At 36.5% G+C, this 17079-nt stretch overlaps 1 protein-coding gene and 1 long non-coding RNA gene across 2 annotated transcripts in view; both read right to left on the bottom strand.

The window, feature by feature from the left end:
* Positions 1-17079, bottom strand: part of LOC134795739 (uncharacterized) — a 246170-nt gene that overhangs the window by 93023 nt on the left and 136068 nt on the right. The gene's annotated exons all lie outside the window — the stretch shown is intronic.
* Positions 1464-17057, bottom strand: LOC134795725 (N-acetylneuraminate 9-O-acetyltransferase). The gene is made up of 12 exons (XM_063767675.1): positions 16683-17057; positions 16401-16497; positions 15680-15783; positions 12145-12298; positions 10896-11157; positions 9464-9693; positions 8620-8895; positions 8119-8261; positions 7315-7481; positions 4034-4275; positions 3485-3600; positions 1464-2512 (listed from the first exon to the last, which is right to left on the bottom strand). The coding sequence occupies exons 1-12, from the start codon at positions 16813-16815 to the stop codon at positions 2061-2063; spliced, it is 2376 nt and encodes a 791-aa protein (XP_063623745.1). The 5' UTR covers positions 16816-17057; the 3' UTR covers positions 1464-2060.

The following is a 17079-nucleotide window of genomic DNA, read 5'->3' as shown; positions in this document are numbered from 1 at the left end:
ACATGAAACTGTTATGTATTATATTTGATACATTGCCAAGAACTCAGAAATGTACATATCGAAAGGATTGTATTACATTTAATACATTGCCAAGTTGTCGTCAAAATAGTTTTACATGTTTTTTTTATTTTTTTTATATTTGTGGGGTTACAAAACATGTTTCAAGTATTTAATATTAGTTGTCATATTATTTAGTTATTGAATTTTGATTTTTTTTAAAGTACTAGATGTTATTCAACTGTATATTCGTACGCTGTAGCATTATTGCTACGCCGTAGCCCCGTAGCACGGAAAAATATCGAAATGGCAAAAAATGCCCCCGAAGTAAAAAAAACATTTTTTTTTACTTTTAATTATTTGTTTACTTTTCATATTTTACTCAACTTTTTGCTGACGACTTTTTTGAAACTTTACGGGATCAAATTTTCCGCCCAAGTGATCAGGTATTCGTAGATATAATTTATTTTTACAGGTGTAATAGTCATCTGATGCTTTAGATTGCGTTTAATTAGCAATAAATGATAATTTCTGTTGCATTACGTTTTATTTTTATTGAAATCCACATTTTTCTTCTAAAAAGTAGGTAACTATTTTGTCGAGGGATTGGCATTGTATCAAATATGATATATATGATTTTCCGAAACTGGAAAGTCCTGGATTTTTTCCCTTATTTTTTAATTGTCTAGTATGCTCAATAGGTGACGAAAAACTAAAAAAATGTTTATATTTAAGATATTTTGAGCCTTGCCAAGATAAGGGTTAACGCAATATATAATTATGGCAAGATTCCATTATGAACTAATATACCATTGACAAATAACACAAAGTTTTCATAAACAAAAGACAATTATCACTAAAAAAACATGCTTAAGTAAATAAAATGTGCCTTTAACCTTTTATAATGTAATTGGTTCAGTTATAAAATCAAAAATATACATTTCTACATCCTTAAAGTGCTATGTATATTTACAATACTAAATACAAAGAGTATGTAATATATGTACTTCGCAAAAAATCACATAAAATTAACACAAGTGTAGGATTGGTCAATCAAGTGAATTTTGTACTATTTGAAAACCTTAAATTATCACTGAAGGGTATGTAATACAAATTTAGTTTATAGTAACATTATGGTTCCTTCGACCACTAAAACGAAGGTATAAATTGTTAATATAGGATATTTTTTATTTAGTGCACAAATTCCTATACGAGTTATCCTCTTATTTAATAATTTATGTTATGGATATCAACTTCTGTATCTTAAATATTTGCTGAAAACAATTGTACTTGTTAATAAAAAAGGGAAAATAATTAAGACACGTTTATTCACTATAAATTTATAACAAACATATTATTATTGCAAACTAGGCGGCTTAGCACGGTCGCGTTTTTATCCCTTGTCACCATGCCTGTCACGTTCTAACAAGTATGTAAGTGCGAAAGGGACGCGCATAGTGATAGACGATAAAAATGGAACCGTGCTGCGCCCACAGGTTCATGTTATTAAACAACTACTTTTTGTCTGTAAACGTAATTGTTATAATTTGTGCACTGGATAAAATTTCATCCTGGAAAACGCTCGCTTTTAAAAGTACATTGTATTGATTCTGTTATGTTTTTGTATTGTGTATACATTAGTACCTAAAGCGTAATAGTCAAAAAATAAATAAATTGAGATCTTCAACAGTTAACATGTTAAGTGCTTATATTTATTGAATGCTAAAAAAGCATGTTGCAAAACATTGACGGATATTGCAAAACTTTGATTCAGTTTGTTAAATGATACAGACGGGTGAATCAACTTTTTCTTGTAGCTCGTTGCCACGGTTACCGTCTCCGGGGTCACACTTTGACGTGATTTTAAGGCATTTAATTTCAACAAACACGGTGTTATGGTAGTTAAAGCCTTTGCCATAAAGAGCCATCTACTCAACACAGATTTTCTAACAAACTATGCTCCTATTGTCCCCTGGCTGACGGGACAGGATAACAACAAGAAGTAGTTGATGCACCCACAGTATCTCTTTTTAAACGTTTATACAAATTACCTTATACCAAATTTAAAACATACCATCATGTATACCTATAGGGACTAGAATCGCTAGAAAAATAGCGAAATTTCTTAAAACAAGCTTCCAATCATCAGGGACTGCGTATGGCAAAATAATCCCTGTCAACCTATGTATCTCATGCGCCGCACATATAAAAATATATGACGTTATAATCAAATTTAATATAGGTGCGCTTGGGACTAATACTAAGACCCCATGTGTGTCAGCCGCTAGCCAGATATGCGATTGACTGGCGAATAATTCTAAAGTAATTGTTCCAAACCAGGCGAATAGACTAGAATGCCTAGTTCGCAAAGCCCCTGAGACGTTTCTGAGTATGATGTAACTCACGATGGGTAGGAAGGCTACATAGGAGTGGATCTCGTTGCAGTCAAAGATGTTTGTGCAGAAGAATGTGTAGGTGACGTAGCTGCCGATGCCGATGAAGGCGAGGAGGGTGGCTGTGGACGAGAGTTACTGTTCAAACTTCAACATTTATTCAGAAAATAGGACACAAGGGCACTTTTACACGTCAAAATGGAATTTAAGTTAAAGTTAGTTGTTCACATATTCACATATTTATACTTGGAACGTGTTAAGTGTCGTTATGTAAATTTTTAGTGTAAGAATAGTATAAGTCTGTTTAGTCCCGATCACACTGCTATCCTAAAACTATTGTCGTACATCCTAGTGGGAATTGTCTTAGGATGTAGGCTAGATCTAAATTTAGTAATTTTGCCTGTAAATATTATTGGCCTGTATCAGTTTTTTCCCCAATAAAGAAAATAAATAGAAAATAAATAAAAAATAGTTATTTAGTTATCAATACGTTTGACTATGGCCAAAGAGAATTTGGAATAGAAGAATATTATCAAAGTAAATTATGTAGTCAGTATATTTACTGCCATCTTTCGACACAAATGATTAACACTTTTAGAACGCACTTTGACTTTAATCCTTATTTTTTCACTGATATGTGTTAAATTTGTTAAATATCAAAAAGTATCGCCATCTACTCGAGAGCAGTTGGGAGACACTCATCACTTCGGTCGAACTCGGCTCCGTTCGGCTCAGCATTGCTCCGAGCAATTATTAGGGTTGGCACACTTGACTTCCTTTTGCGTGCACGACCACAGATAAGATAATCACTTGAACTTTGACAACCCCAAATAGCCGAAAGTGATAGTGCTATATATTAGAAAGGGATAGCACGACTCTCCCCTGAACCGCTGTCAAACTTCGGGTTTGTAGGAAGTGTCCTTTCTGTACGGTAGTACTATTATTTATTCTGTGTCAAGGGTAGGCCAAATGTATGGCGCCATCGCTCGAAAAGATGGCGCCATACCTTTGGGCTATCTTTGCTATGGCTATGAACTTGTGGTAATAATTAGTGAGTTTTAGTTGTCACCTGACAATGTATTACTTATACATACCTGTAAGTGACACGCCCGGGGTGAACAGATTGCTATGATTATTGTCGTCCAGCAGGTTGTATCGTTGCGCCACCAGATAAGCTACCGCGAAGATTATTCCGTACGTCATCGAGTATCTACGGCAAATAAATCGATACAAGTTTCGTAAATCATATTAAATCTTTATAAGGCAGAGGGAATATATTTTGAACTTTATTTCAAAGTGATAGGGTTCAATTTTGCATAATTCCTGACACCTTTATGCCTTATAAATCGTTGAGGCTTGTACGAATTTCATACAACTTTCTTGACACATTTTCTACGATTATATAGGGTTTGTGCAGTTGAATCCCTGATATTTGGGTAATAATATGCTTCTGTCTGCGCCAACATATAAAAATACTAGAAATTAAATAATTTTATTATGATAAACCCATTTGAAAATGGACAAAATTTTGGCTTGTTTGTGTGAGTAATCCTTACGTGCAACCCGACCATGGCGATCCTCTATAGAACCGTCATTATGCTGAGCAGGCCTGACCTTGCAACGAGTGAGACAGACATACTAACCTGTCCTGCTTCCACCGCAGCCACCACTGATGTATATCATCATCAGAATTAACAAACAGCGCCTTCCACGGCCGAGTGACGAATATCTTTTGGAAGAAGAATTCGCTCATGTATAGAACCGTCACTATGCTCAGTAGGCCGATGACCTTGAGCGCGATGTAGAGGTATTGGTAGGGCTTGGTTTCCACTGTGTGGGTTGAGGAGGGTGCTATGTCGGGGGGGAGGGCGAAGATCACGAACATCTGAAAAAAATAGATTTTTCTTGTCACCTCTTCGGAAAAGGGCTTTTTCTTCCCTGCTAGGAGCGATCAAAGTGACACTTTTCTGCTAGTAGGGATCATTAGTAGCACTTTTCTGTTCTAGGATATTATTATAACAATTTGAAACATAAGTAATAATTTCCTCATACTTAGGTGATGTGAAAAGCAGTATGTGTCACATGGTAGCAAAATTATTTCCATTTTCCACCTCGAGCACTTGAATCCCTCACTACGCTCAGGATTAAATGTACGTCCAATTAACTTGTTGCTAACGAAAATAAGTTATACCTATACTTACCAAAGTATACCAAAACGAGACTAGCGATATGACGCTGTAGAATTAGCCTCATGTGTGACTTTTTATAAAATAAATTTTTTGAGCGGTTGAGACGCTCATAATTTTTGTGGTCACTCGGTGTGGACGCAACTGACGTTTGCTACTAGTGGCGAGTTAGGTCATAATGCCATCTCTTTCACTCTTGGTTGGTCTTAACAATTTATTTAAACGAGTGACGTCACGTCACGGCGTTTCGACTAATGGCGTTGCTTTTCGCTCACTAGCTTTTCGCGGGCAAATTTTTGTACTTTTTATTCATTATTGTAAGCAATAAAATGATAATATAATAACGGAAATGCATTTGTAACATGATATAACTAGACTAGACATAAAAATTCAAAATCGCTCTCCTTCTTGATTCGACTGGCAAATCATATTACTTTTTGGCAACCGGGTTTTTTAACCTAATTAGACCCCGCTGAATCCGAATTTGCCGGTTGCTTAATCGAAATCTTGACCGGAAGTGAGATATTTGACATTAAAGGTCCCTTTTTTTAGTTTTTCGTAAATAACTCTTAAACGGTGGCGCATAGCAAAAAATGTTCTATTACATAAGTAATCTGCATAAAATTGCCTACAAGAAAGATTCAGTACAATTTTTCGCTAGGATCAATATTCAAAGAGATATTAACGCGGGAATTTTAATTATAATAACTTCTAAGGTCCCTTTTTTTAGTTTTTCGTAAATAACTCATAAACGGTGGCCAATATCAAAAAATGTTGTTAAACGATAATAATGTACACAAAATTTTGAACAAAAAAGATTCAGTACACTTTTCGCAGGGATCAATATTTAAAAAGATAATAAAGAGGGAAAGTTCTAGTATAATAAATTCTAAGTTTCCTTGTTTTTATTTATTCGTTAATAATTTGAAAAGTGTGACTCATAGCAAAAAATATCTTATACATAAATAATAAACATAAAATTTCCTACAAGAAACATGTAGAACACTTTTCGCTAGGATCAATATTTAAAAACACAGAGCAGCGGGTAAGTTATAAATAATCAATTTTAAAGTCCCTTTTTAGTTTTTTGTAAATAACTCGTAAACGGTGTCCCATAGCAAAATAGGTTTTTAAGAATAAATTATCTACATAAAATTTTCTCCAAAAAATATCTCGAATACTTTTCTCTAGGATCAATATTTAAAGCGATATTAAAGGAAGAAAGTTAATTACAACAGTTCACAGGTCACATTTTTTTAGGTTTTTCGTAAATAACTCGTAAACGGTGGCCCGTTGCAAAACAATATTATACATAAACATTAAACATAAAATTGTCCACAAAAAAGGTTCTGTACACTTTTTCGTTACGATCAATATTTAAAGAGGTATAAAAGGGGGTAAGTTAATTGTAATCAATTTCCAGGTCCCTATTTTTAGGTTTTCGTAAATGACTAATACATTGTTAAAAATTGGGTAATGTACAGTTGCCATCAGATATATCGGAGCGGCCAAGCTGTTCATATTGTCAAGGCGTTAGGGCGCGTGTTCAGATATTATGAACACCTTGGCCGCTCCGATATATCTGATGGCGACTGTACATTACCCAATTTTTAATTTTTTACGAGTGATTTACAAAAAACTAAAAAGGGACTTTAAAATTGATTATTTATAACTTACCCGCTGCTCTGTCTTTTTAAATATTGATCCTAGCGAAAAGTGTTCTACATGTTTCTTGTAGGAAATTTTATGTTTATTATTTATGTATAAGATATTTTTTGCTATGAGTCACACTTTTCAAATTATTAACGAATAAATAAAAACAAGGAAACTTAGAATTTATTATACTAGAACTTTCCCTCTTTATTATCTTTTTAAATATTGATCCCTGCGAAAAGTGTACTGAATCTTTTTTGTTCAAAATTTTGTGTACATTATTATCGTTTAACAACATTTTTTGATATTGGCCACCGTTTATGAGTTATTTACGAAAAACTAAAAAAAGGGACCTTAGAAGTGATTATAATTAAAATTCCCGCGTTAATATCTCTTTGAATATTGATCCTAGCGAAAAATTGTACTGAATCTTTCTTGTAGGCAATTTTATGCAGATTACTTATGTAATAGAACATTTTTTGCTATGCGCCACCGTTTAAGAGTTATTTAAGAAAAACTAAAAAAAGGGACCTTTAATGTCAAATATCTCACTTCCGGTCAAGATTTCGATTAAGCAACCGGCAAATTCGGATTCAGCGGGGTCTAATTAGGTTAAAAAACCCGGTTGCCAAAAAGTAATATGATTTGCCAGTCGAAATCGATTTTATGAAAAATAAAACCAGTCTAAACGGCAATAAACATTCGAATAAAAAATATTTCGTTCAAATATAACTTCATGCATGAGGCTAATTGGTAAGTATTTTCATTGTCAGGCAATACAGTCCATTCTTACGAAATTTAGCCTGCACATGACGCTATATCAAACGTTACTTACCAAAGTATACCAAAACGAGACTAGCGGTATGAAGCTGTAGAACTGGTAGGGTCTGTTCATCGTCAGGCAAAGGACCACAGTGAGGAAGTTTAGCCTGAAGATGACGCTATATCAAACGTTACTTACCAAAGTATACCAGAACGAGACGAGCGGTATGAAGCTGTAGAACTGATACGGTCTGTTCATCGTCAGGCAAAGGACCAGTCAGGAAGTTTAGCCTGAAGATGACGCTATATCGAACGTGACTTACCAAAGTATACCAAAACGAGACGAGCGGTATGAAGCTGTAGAACTGATAGGGTCTGTTCATCGTCAGGCAAAGGACCACAGTGAGGAAGTTTAGCCTGAAGATGACGCGGAAGTATCGCACTAGGCTCGTGTCGCCTGTCTTCCAAGTGTACGTGAAATGGCCGTAGCCTGTAAACAGTCAATTTAAAGTGAGACACGACACAGTCTGATTTTTTAAAATAGAAAGATAACAAAATAAATGAAATGGTGAACTTGATGAAAACTGATCTGAATCATGACGTACTAAACATACACCAATAAAATAAATATATTTAATAATAGATAATTGATATTTATATACAAACAACAATGGGGCAATGCGGCTAGCCTTCTGGGCACCCTACCGAGCGACCAGGATATTTTTTAAGTGTTTTCACTGTTTTATTCAAAGGTGTATGTGAAGTCCCCAATCCGCATTGGGCTAACGTGGGACTATAGCCCAAGCCCTCTCGCGCATGAGAGGAGGCCTGTGCCCAGCAGTGGGACGTATATAGGCTGAATTATTATTATTATTTATTTACTTGTATTTCGTTGTACCAATAAAATAATTTAATACTCTAAAAAAATAACAACAGTTTAGGGGTCATTCATTAATCACGTAAGGATCCATAGACGTATAGTATAGGTTCCAAAAATCTCCACATGACTATATCTCAAGGCCATATTTGTAACACAAAACGGACATAATTTTACAGGCTAAAATGTCAGTATTATTTTGTGAAGGAATGAAAAACTATATCAAAAGTTGTCTAACATATAAACTGACCTGTAAGGAACAGATATGCAGAAACTAGTGCCCGCACCAGCATGTAGATGGGCAGCACTTTGCTAGCCCCTGTCACTTGGTATACTAGGATGACTAGCTGCATCCAGCCTTTCCATTCATTGGTCTGTTCTCTGTGTAGGACCCTGAAAAGAAAATGGACTCTAATATGATGGAATTATGGGTGATTATCGAAATTACCCGACATACTGAAACCTTGTGCAAGTCAGCGGCCGCTCCGCCAATGGGTTGAGGATAGCCACCCGAACATGTGAAAGGACTTTCTTGAATAAATATAAAAGTCTGCTACTTTACGCTTTTGTTTTTAAACTTACATAATTATATAATGAAGCCTCGTGAAAGACAGCTGCCACTCCGCCGCTGGGTTGAGAATAGCCACCCAAACACTTAGAAAAAACTTTCTCGTATAAAAAAAAGTTACTTAACAAAAAAGTGGTGAATTTGGCGTCTGGTGGTTAGGTGGTACTAGTTGTAAGATCTTACCTGGTAGATATAGAGTCATCAGTAAAGAACAATCCCAGCGCGAACACATATCCCACCGGCAACCAAAAGCTCCACTCCGAATAGTATTTATTCTCCTTCATAAAGAAATTAGTTCTATCGCAGAGATAGAAGTAGGCCATTATCATCCCGAGTTTAGCTAGGGCGGCTAAGGGGGAGGGTGTGGTGGGAGGGGGGGAGACGAGCGAGTAGCCCCCGAGGCGTTGCTGGATGGTTTGCGACCAGCGCCATGTTGCTTTTATGCCGGCTAGGACACCGCTGAAACAAAAATTTACTGTTAATATGGAGGTACCCTGCAATATGGGTGAGTTTCAATTGTTTTGGGTTAAGACAGGCGTGGCTCACTCCGCGATTTCGTCGCTTTGCTACAGGTAGCTAAAAGTACATCCGTTCCACACCAATTTTGCTGGTTAGCCATAAGCCGCGCGTGGCGCTGTCGCCACCTAGCGGCCATATCTGTGCTGATCGTAACAGACGCGTTTTGTTAGAGTGAGTCTTCTGTACCTAGTACTATTATTTATTCTGTGGTTAAGATCTTAATTCGTCTGCAATATTGTGTGTCGCGCGAATGATTCCTATATTTATAATATAATACAAGGTGCTCACGAGGAACCCGAAAAAATTACGATACGAACAGACCGAAAAGGTAAAAGTTAAAAATGGCGGCAACTTTTTTAAGCGGCACTTGCACCATTCCACTACGCGGGTTAAACCTGGAGTTACCATGGTTACCAGTACAATTTGACACTGGGTTAACGGTGTAACCGCTTAACCCCGGATTAGTGGGATGGTGCAAGTGCCCCTAACTAAGCATTTCTCTACTTACCATACAAGAAACATAGCAAAAGTCAGCAACTGAAGTTGAGTATGCGGCTCGGGCATGGCGCAACATGAACCATCGTTGAAGTTCATGTGGTCGTTGCAGAACATGTTCAATAATATCTGCGCGTCGTGCCGCAAGGCGCGGGGACTTAATGCCCAGCCGTCGTTGGAGCCGGCGCCCAGGGCCACGAGGCGGGGAGAGCTCCAGATGCGAGCTGCGCTGTGGGTGAGGATCTGAAAGAAATTCAACATCTTAAAAATTAATAGTCTTAGGGTGGTATTCTGTCTGTGCGTCTCACTCTCTCACTAAGCAAAATGTGAGACGCAAGACACATTGGACAGGTGGAATACCAATACCACCTAGGGCACATAGTGCGGTATTGTAGTGGTTATAGTGTCCGAAATACAGACCGGTTAATTAATAATCTGAAAAAAGGTAATGCTTTATTGTGTTTCAAAATACGGACCGAAGGCTCATTTCCAATATTATGAGTCTACGATCTGTCAGATCGTATTAAGATTACGGCTATCAATTTCTATTAACGGATAGGATTAACGCATTCATACGAGAATTAAAATTTTAAATAGGCCGCCATTTTGAAAATATTAATTACTGGGCGGATTGCATTTTGTTGTTTTCATTAATTTTATATTTTAACCTTTTGAACGCCAATCGGCGCATCCATTTGCCGTGCCACTGACGCCACGGGGGTAAATTTAGTTTTGTGAATAAATAATGCCAACCTAAAAGTGGGGTGATTTTCAGTAGATTTTCATCAAAAAACGATCGACGTCAAATGGCGTCTTTGGCGTCGTTGTCACGATTTTGCGTTGACGTCAATTGCCGTCTAAGGCGTTCAAAAGGTTAATGTAATGATAATGATACTAATGATTTACTGTTAAAAATTGTCGATTTAAAATCAAACTACTTTCCTATGGCTTATAAACGCACAAAAAGCAAGGTCTTCTTAGAAGTTAAGTTACTTGATCGCCCAAACCGGCCTAGACGTTGTTTTGTACAGTCAGCAGCAGAAGTTGCTAAGCGGGCGAGCTATTCAAAATTACCTTGACACGCTCTTATTCTCTTAACAATAATGTCGCGTCAGGATCATTTTGAACATCTGGCCCGCTTAGCAACTTCTTCTGCTGCCTGTACTTGTTTTCATTTTTAGGGTTCCGTACCCAAAGGGTAAAACGGGACCCTATTACTAAGACTCCGCTGTCTGTCCGTCCGTCCGTCTGTCACCAGGCTGTATCTCACGAACCGTGATAGCTAGACAGTTGAAATTTTCACAGATGATGTATTTCTGTTGCCGCTATAACAACAAATACTAAAAAGTACGGAACCCTCGGTGGGCGAGTCCGACTCGCACTTGTCCGGTTTTTTTTACTTTCAGACAAAGAGAAATTAAAACCTAAATTTGTGCAACTCTTACCTCAATAGCAGCTCTGTTATACTCATCAATATCACTATTACTAATCTTCTTCAACTCATTCTTCAGCTTCGAACTATCCACTGACTCAATCAACTTCCAAAGGACTTTAGTATTCTTGTGTGCAAGCGAATCTATAGCTTGTACCAATAACGTAAGGTTCCTTTTGTATTCCTCTATGACGAGAGTTGTGGCGTTTCGGGTGAGGAGGAGTTGGAGGCCGGTGCCGGCCACTATCACTGAGGGGGGCTCGTCTTCGCGCTCCCTGGAAGGTGAAGTGGACTCTAATGTGAGTTGCATAGGGCTCAAATTCAATAACCTCCTGAGTCCCCCTTGTCATTATTGCAGTTTTGAATCCGGAACCTTCTTGTATGCCATTTTAATTCAAAATTCGATTTGGATTAAATTCTTTATAAGGGTCTCAGAGACGCAGGAGGATAGTCTTATTGGGACAGTCACATACAATAATATGTTACTCTTCGAAGGCTGCAAAAATGATTTATTTTGTATTTAAGTTTTTTATTATTGTATATATATATATGTTAGTTTGTAAGGTATGTATCTATGGGCCTTAGTAGCCTGAAAATAAATGCTTTGATTGATTGATTGATTGAAAAATATGTGACACGCTGTTATGGCTATACAAATAAGATCGTGTCAGATATTTCTGCGGCCTTCGTTGTGTAACATATTATTGCAGGTGACTGGACGCTCTTGTTCTATGGATATGGTATTCTGATAATTAATGCAATTGTATTCAGTCCACAGTTTTTAAACAAAACATAGTTATTAGCGGCAAAGCATTAACAATAGTACATTAATGGAATAAAAAAGAAAAATAAATAAGTATAATGGTTTGTAATGACACAACTTCCAAGAGACACAAACATATTAAATAGGTTCACTTACGTATTTTAAGTCGAAAATTGCTAGACATGTTTTACTCCGTGCCGAGGAGCATAAAAAAATACGTGAGTGACCCGTTTTAATCTTAGAGCATTTAATAAATGGAGTCGCCTTTAAGAGCTTACGCCTCTGCCGAAAAACTTGCACAATTGTACAAACTTTTGTTTGGACTGACATGGCTATTTGTACGTTACGTACAAATCATGTAGAAATAGCGATACATTTGACGTCCCCTCCCCCGCAAAAATCGGCAGACTGTTTCGTACAGAAAATGACAGCCATGACGTCTCCAGTTCTAAATTCTTAAGGTTTTAATATATTTAGTAATGGTTTTCCTTCAACTTACCAAGCTCTAAACTGTTCAACCATAGTCCTCGATACGTCATGACTCCATACCAGTCGTACAGACAGACGTAACTTCTCATCGGTGTATGTATTGTTCGGGGTATGGTGCTCTAGTGAGTATGAAGGGTCTGGGTCCAGACGAGTTTTTAACACACCTGTAAAAAAAAATGTGGGTAAGTATTTTCAGGAATGATTTGCAAAATAAAACATATTGCTACAAGTATCCAATTAGGAAGGAAACAAATATTTTTTTTTTCTTTGTTTTTTTAAGTAGTCACACTGGGTACTACATATTTATAAATTATAAACAGTTTATAATGCTATAAGTATGTTTGTAAGATTTAAGGGAACTCCTCCTTACGCCTCAATTCCACATAGATTCAATGGAACTAAATTTTGTCAAAATGGGACCAATCTAAAATCTAGAAGATCTATGTACATTCAGCATCAAATAAATAGTGGCGGACAAAGAGTCCAAAATATATCGTAGCACACCTTTGTTGTGTAATAATGATGTGGATAAGGGTGGTATTCCTGTCCAATGTGTATTAGTATCACACATTTTGATCAGTGTGAGTGAGACGCAATGCACATTGGACAGGTGGAATACCACTCTAAGGAATATTTGATGCAAACTACATTTTTAACAATTTTTTATTCTTGATATCTATGGGATATATTAAAAGTTTAAAAAAAAAACGGAAAGTGCGAGTCGGACTCGCCCACCGAGGGTTCCGTACTTTTTAGTATTTGTTGTTATAGCGGCAACAGAAATACATCATCTGTGAAAATTTCAACTGTCTAGCTATCACGGTTCATGAGTACAGCCTGGTGACGGACGGACGGACGGACGGACGGACGGACAGCGGAGTCTTAGTAATAGGGTCCCGTTTTACCCTTTGGGTACGGAACCCTAAAAAAACAATTTAGTCCCACAAATGTTTACATCTTTGCTAAGTCAAGACTGATATCGCGTTTAGTCCCCACCATCCAAAATACACAAAGACAATTCAAATTTTATCTATTGCATTGAAGATTTCTATTTACGGATAGGATTAGTTATTTGAATAGTAACAATTGTTTGATAAGGTGATAAGGAATTATCACAGCTCATGATAGTCATGATTCATTATTACTGATAATCATTGACTAATATTTAATCACCATCGCCCACACTGTTAACTGTACAATTGTAGACCTTATGCTTTTTTTAATATGTATTGTAAAGGTGATGTCCAACCGTGTTTATAATTTTCTCGAAAAGTACTCAATACTCGATAGTAGTCAATATGGGTTTAGAACCAATCGTTCCACTGTATATGCAATATTTAGTTACATACATGAAACCTTAAACTACATAAATGATAAAAAATACGGGGTGGGGCTAATGCTAGATATGACTAAAGCCTACGATCGCGTTTCTCACGAAATCTTGCTTAAAAAATTGTACGGCATGGGAATCCGCGGAGTAGCGCATAAGTGGTTTAAATCATATCTCGAAAACCGCAGACAATATGTACAGCTCGACCATATTGATAACAGTACAGGAGAAACGCATATAATCACTTCGCGAATGCGGCATACCTCATGCTCCATACCTCAGGGGAGTGTGCTCGGTTGCCTGCTGTTTTTAGCATACATCAACGACTTACCTAAAAATATTGATACGAAGTGCGTTATGTTTGCAGACGACGTGTCAATATTATTAAGTTGTGGTGATAGTGCAGAATGCAACACGCGCCTACTAGAAACCATTAGCCTGGTCACCACCTGGCTACATGAACACAATTTAGACATTAACCTAACAAAGACAAAAGTAATTCAGTTTAAACCTACTCAGAAGAAACCGTTGCACTTGCACTTAGATATCAATGACAGCCCAATTGAAGAAGTCACTGAGTTTAAATTACTAGGCATTAAACTAGACTCCGGCATAAACTGGAAATCGCACATCCAAAATATAAAATCAAAACTGGCAAAGTTTGTATATGCCCTTAGTGTTTTAAAAATAAATACAAATTTAGAATCTGCTATGACGGCTTATTATGCGTACGCGCACGCCTGGCTGAGTTACGGCGTAGTCCTGTGGGGTGCGAGCACCGATGCTCACCAACTATTTGTTATGCAAAAAAAGTGCGTCCGCATTCTGACCAATACGCGCATTCCAAATAGTTGTCGACAGCATTTTAGAGACCATAAAATATTAACACTACCCTCTATGTATATTATGGAGGCAGCAGTATTTGTCAGGAACCACCCATATTTATTTAACGGAACGGAAGTATTCAAACCTGAGAGTAGACGAAAAAATCAAATCATCTTACCGCCTAGCAAGCTTGCCATAGTTAAAAATGGTCCCTTCTATCGATGTGTCCACATAATGAATAAAATCCCCGAGACTGTTAAACAATTAAGCGACATTAAGTTATTTAAAAATAAATTAAGGAAGATGCTTATCGAGAAATGTTATTATACCATAGACGAATTTTTAGAAGATGACATGACATAAAACATTATTTTTTTTTTTTCAATCAATCAATCAATTTATTAATAACATATACATTTACATTTTCTTTTTTGTATAAAATTAATTGACATCAAGTAGGTAATCTAGTGTTTGAATTTAGTTTAAACCTAGTATTGCATGATAATTACTTTAAAGTTTAAATCATTTACTTTGCTATTATAATTACTGTAATTGTAAATTTTATTTAGTTATTAAGTTTAGTTATTAAGTAACATGTCCTGTATTGTATACCCTAGCAGGGTGTCATGCACCTACGAAGACTAAAATGTAAGACCTATTGTACTGATGAGCATGAGAACAATGGATTAAATGAATATGAATATGAATATGAATAATAAGGTCCACCGATGTACAGTTAGGAGTGTAGCTGTTTGTATTGTACACAGTTACAATGTGTGACCATGAAAATTTTACTCAGTCCAAATACTGGGGCACTAAGGGCAGCTATAAGATGCTTTCATTGACTTTTAATTAATGACGATTGGCATTTACAGGTTTTGGAAAAAATATACAACAGTCAGTTGTAGTAGATTTTGACAAAACATGTTTTTAGGGCTCCGTACCTAAAGGGTAAAAATGGACCCTATGGATGGGACATACATGATTTTTTTGTCGTTTTTTGCGTAATGGCTCCCATACAACAAACGTGATTTTTGACCGAAGTTAAGCAACGTCGGGCGGGGTCAGTACTTGGATGGGTGACCATTTTTATAGATAATGGTATGGAACCCATCGTGTGTGTGCGAGTCCGACTCGCACTTGGCCGGTTTTTTTTAATACCAATCAAGCTTCTTAGTGACCTAGATTAGGGTGCTAGAAAAGCCACAAATGATAGAAAATGATTCTCATACATTTTGTAAGTAGGTATATAAAAAAAAAAATTACATGGTATTTTCATGCCAATCATTTCAATTAGGTTTGAGGATTATAACACTGGAAGAAATTACAATTAAAGCATTCAGAGTATAGAAATATAAGTATGTATAAGATCCATTTAAACATACATTACCTATGAAATGTTCATAGAGTTGTGCTATCCGGGAGTCTCCAATGAATGCAAAGCTGTTGTATTTGCCCCAGAAAGCCAAATACCGGAGACATCTTCTTGCATCGCTGGAAACAAGATATTATTTATTTATTTTATATATCCATGTCAAAGAGTTATCTTTAGATGCTTATCACTATTTTATAAATGCATGCCCTGGATTGTGATTTTATTGTGATTTTATTATTGTGATTTTTTTTTACCACAGTACAAAAAAATACTGCAAAAAAAACCGGGCAAGTGCGAGTCGGACTCGCGCACGAAGGGTTCCGTACCATAATGCAAAAAACGGCAAAAAAACGGTCACCCATCGAAGTACTGACCCCGCCCGACGTTGCTTAACTTCAGTCAAAAATCACGTTTGATGTATCGGAGCCCCACTTAAATCTTTATTTTATTCTGTTTTTAGTATTTGTTGTTATAGCGGCAACAGAAATACATCATCTGTGAAAATTTCAACTGTCTAGCTATCACGGTAGCCTTTGGGTACGGAACCCTAAAAAGGATAATATTTACGTTAAATATTGTTCTCATTGCATTTACTAAGACACTAAAGTTTATTTTATTTCATTGATAAATTTGTAATTCCAATACATAAGTTTTATAAACCAGCTCTGGATTGTTATTTCCATACAACAACATGTTTACAATGCAACCAAGATAAATGTAGTACTTTATTATTTACATTTTTGAGTAGCGATGTAGCATGCAACCATAAGGCTGCCATTCATGGTCTCCTTTATATCGGCCTGAGGACAACAACCAGGTGCACGAGTCTGGCCCTGAAGTAAAAAAAAAGTGATCAGTTACTCAACTCCCAAGTCTATGGCCGGCCAAAAAACGACCTTGAAATTTTAAACTTGGAATTGAATTTTATTTCTCTTTACTCGATATATCGTTGGAGTGGAACCGGGGGTAGAATCACAATGTTACTATAAGTTTTAAAAGTAAAATGTAGGGTCTTTACCATATCGTAAATGCAGAATGCCGTGGTAGCCGATGAACCCTAAAACTAACACAAACGCCAACAGCTTCGCATTGCTCACGTTCAGTTGATCAATAAACCATTCGGCAGAAGACTTCTTTGAATGAGAAACCATCACGTTTTCTTTTATTTTCAAATAATCCACTCAAAACTTGTTGCGAGCCGACGGGCATAGATTTATTGCGCGTACACTATAATGTCTGTAGATAGATCAAAGCTTCACACGACAATAATCACACAAGTTGCTATTAATTTCAGTGAAAAAAATGATACATTTCATTGTCATATTATGATAAAATATATCCAAAGAAGATGGAAAATAAAAATACTCAAAAACCTAAAACAAATATCAATGTCAATGTTTGACGATTTTGACGTT

This window comes from Cydia splendana, chromosome 12 (assembly GCF_910591565.1).
Source record: "Cydia splendana chromosome 12, ilCydSple1.2, whole genome shotgun sequence".
In the NCBI taxonomy this organism is placed as follows: Eukaryota; Metazoa; Arthropoda; class Insecta; order Lepidoptera; family Tortricidae; genus Cydia; species Cydia splendana.
Note: the sequence above shows the minus strand (reverse complement) of the source record. Positions and strands in the feature narration are given on the sequence as shown.

Excerpts from the sequence above, each read along its gene's own strand:
- LOC134795725 (XM_063767675.1), bottom strand. The coding sequence starts at position 16,815 with ATGGTTTCTCATTCAAAGAAGTCTTCTGCCGAATGGTTTATTGATCAA. Across the intron at positions 15,784-16,400 it reads CTACATCGCTACTCAAAAAT|CGATGCAAGAAGATGTCTCC; the intron begins GTAAATAATAAA and ends TCTTGTTTCCAG. Across the intron at positions 8,896-9,463 it reads TTTGCTATGTTTCTTGTATG|CGGTGTCCTAGCCGGCATAA; the intron begins GTAAGTAGAGAA and ends TTTTTGTTTCAG.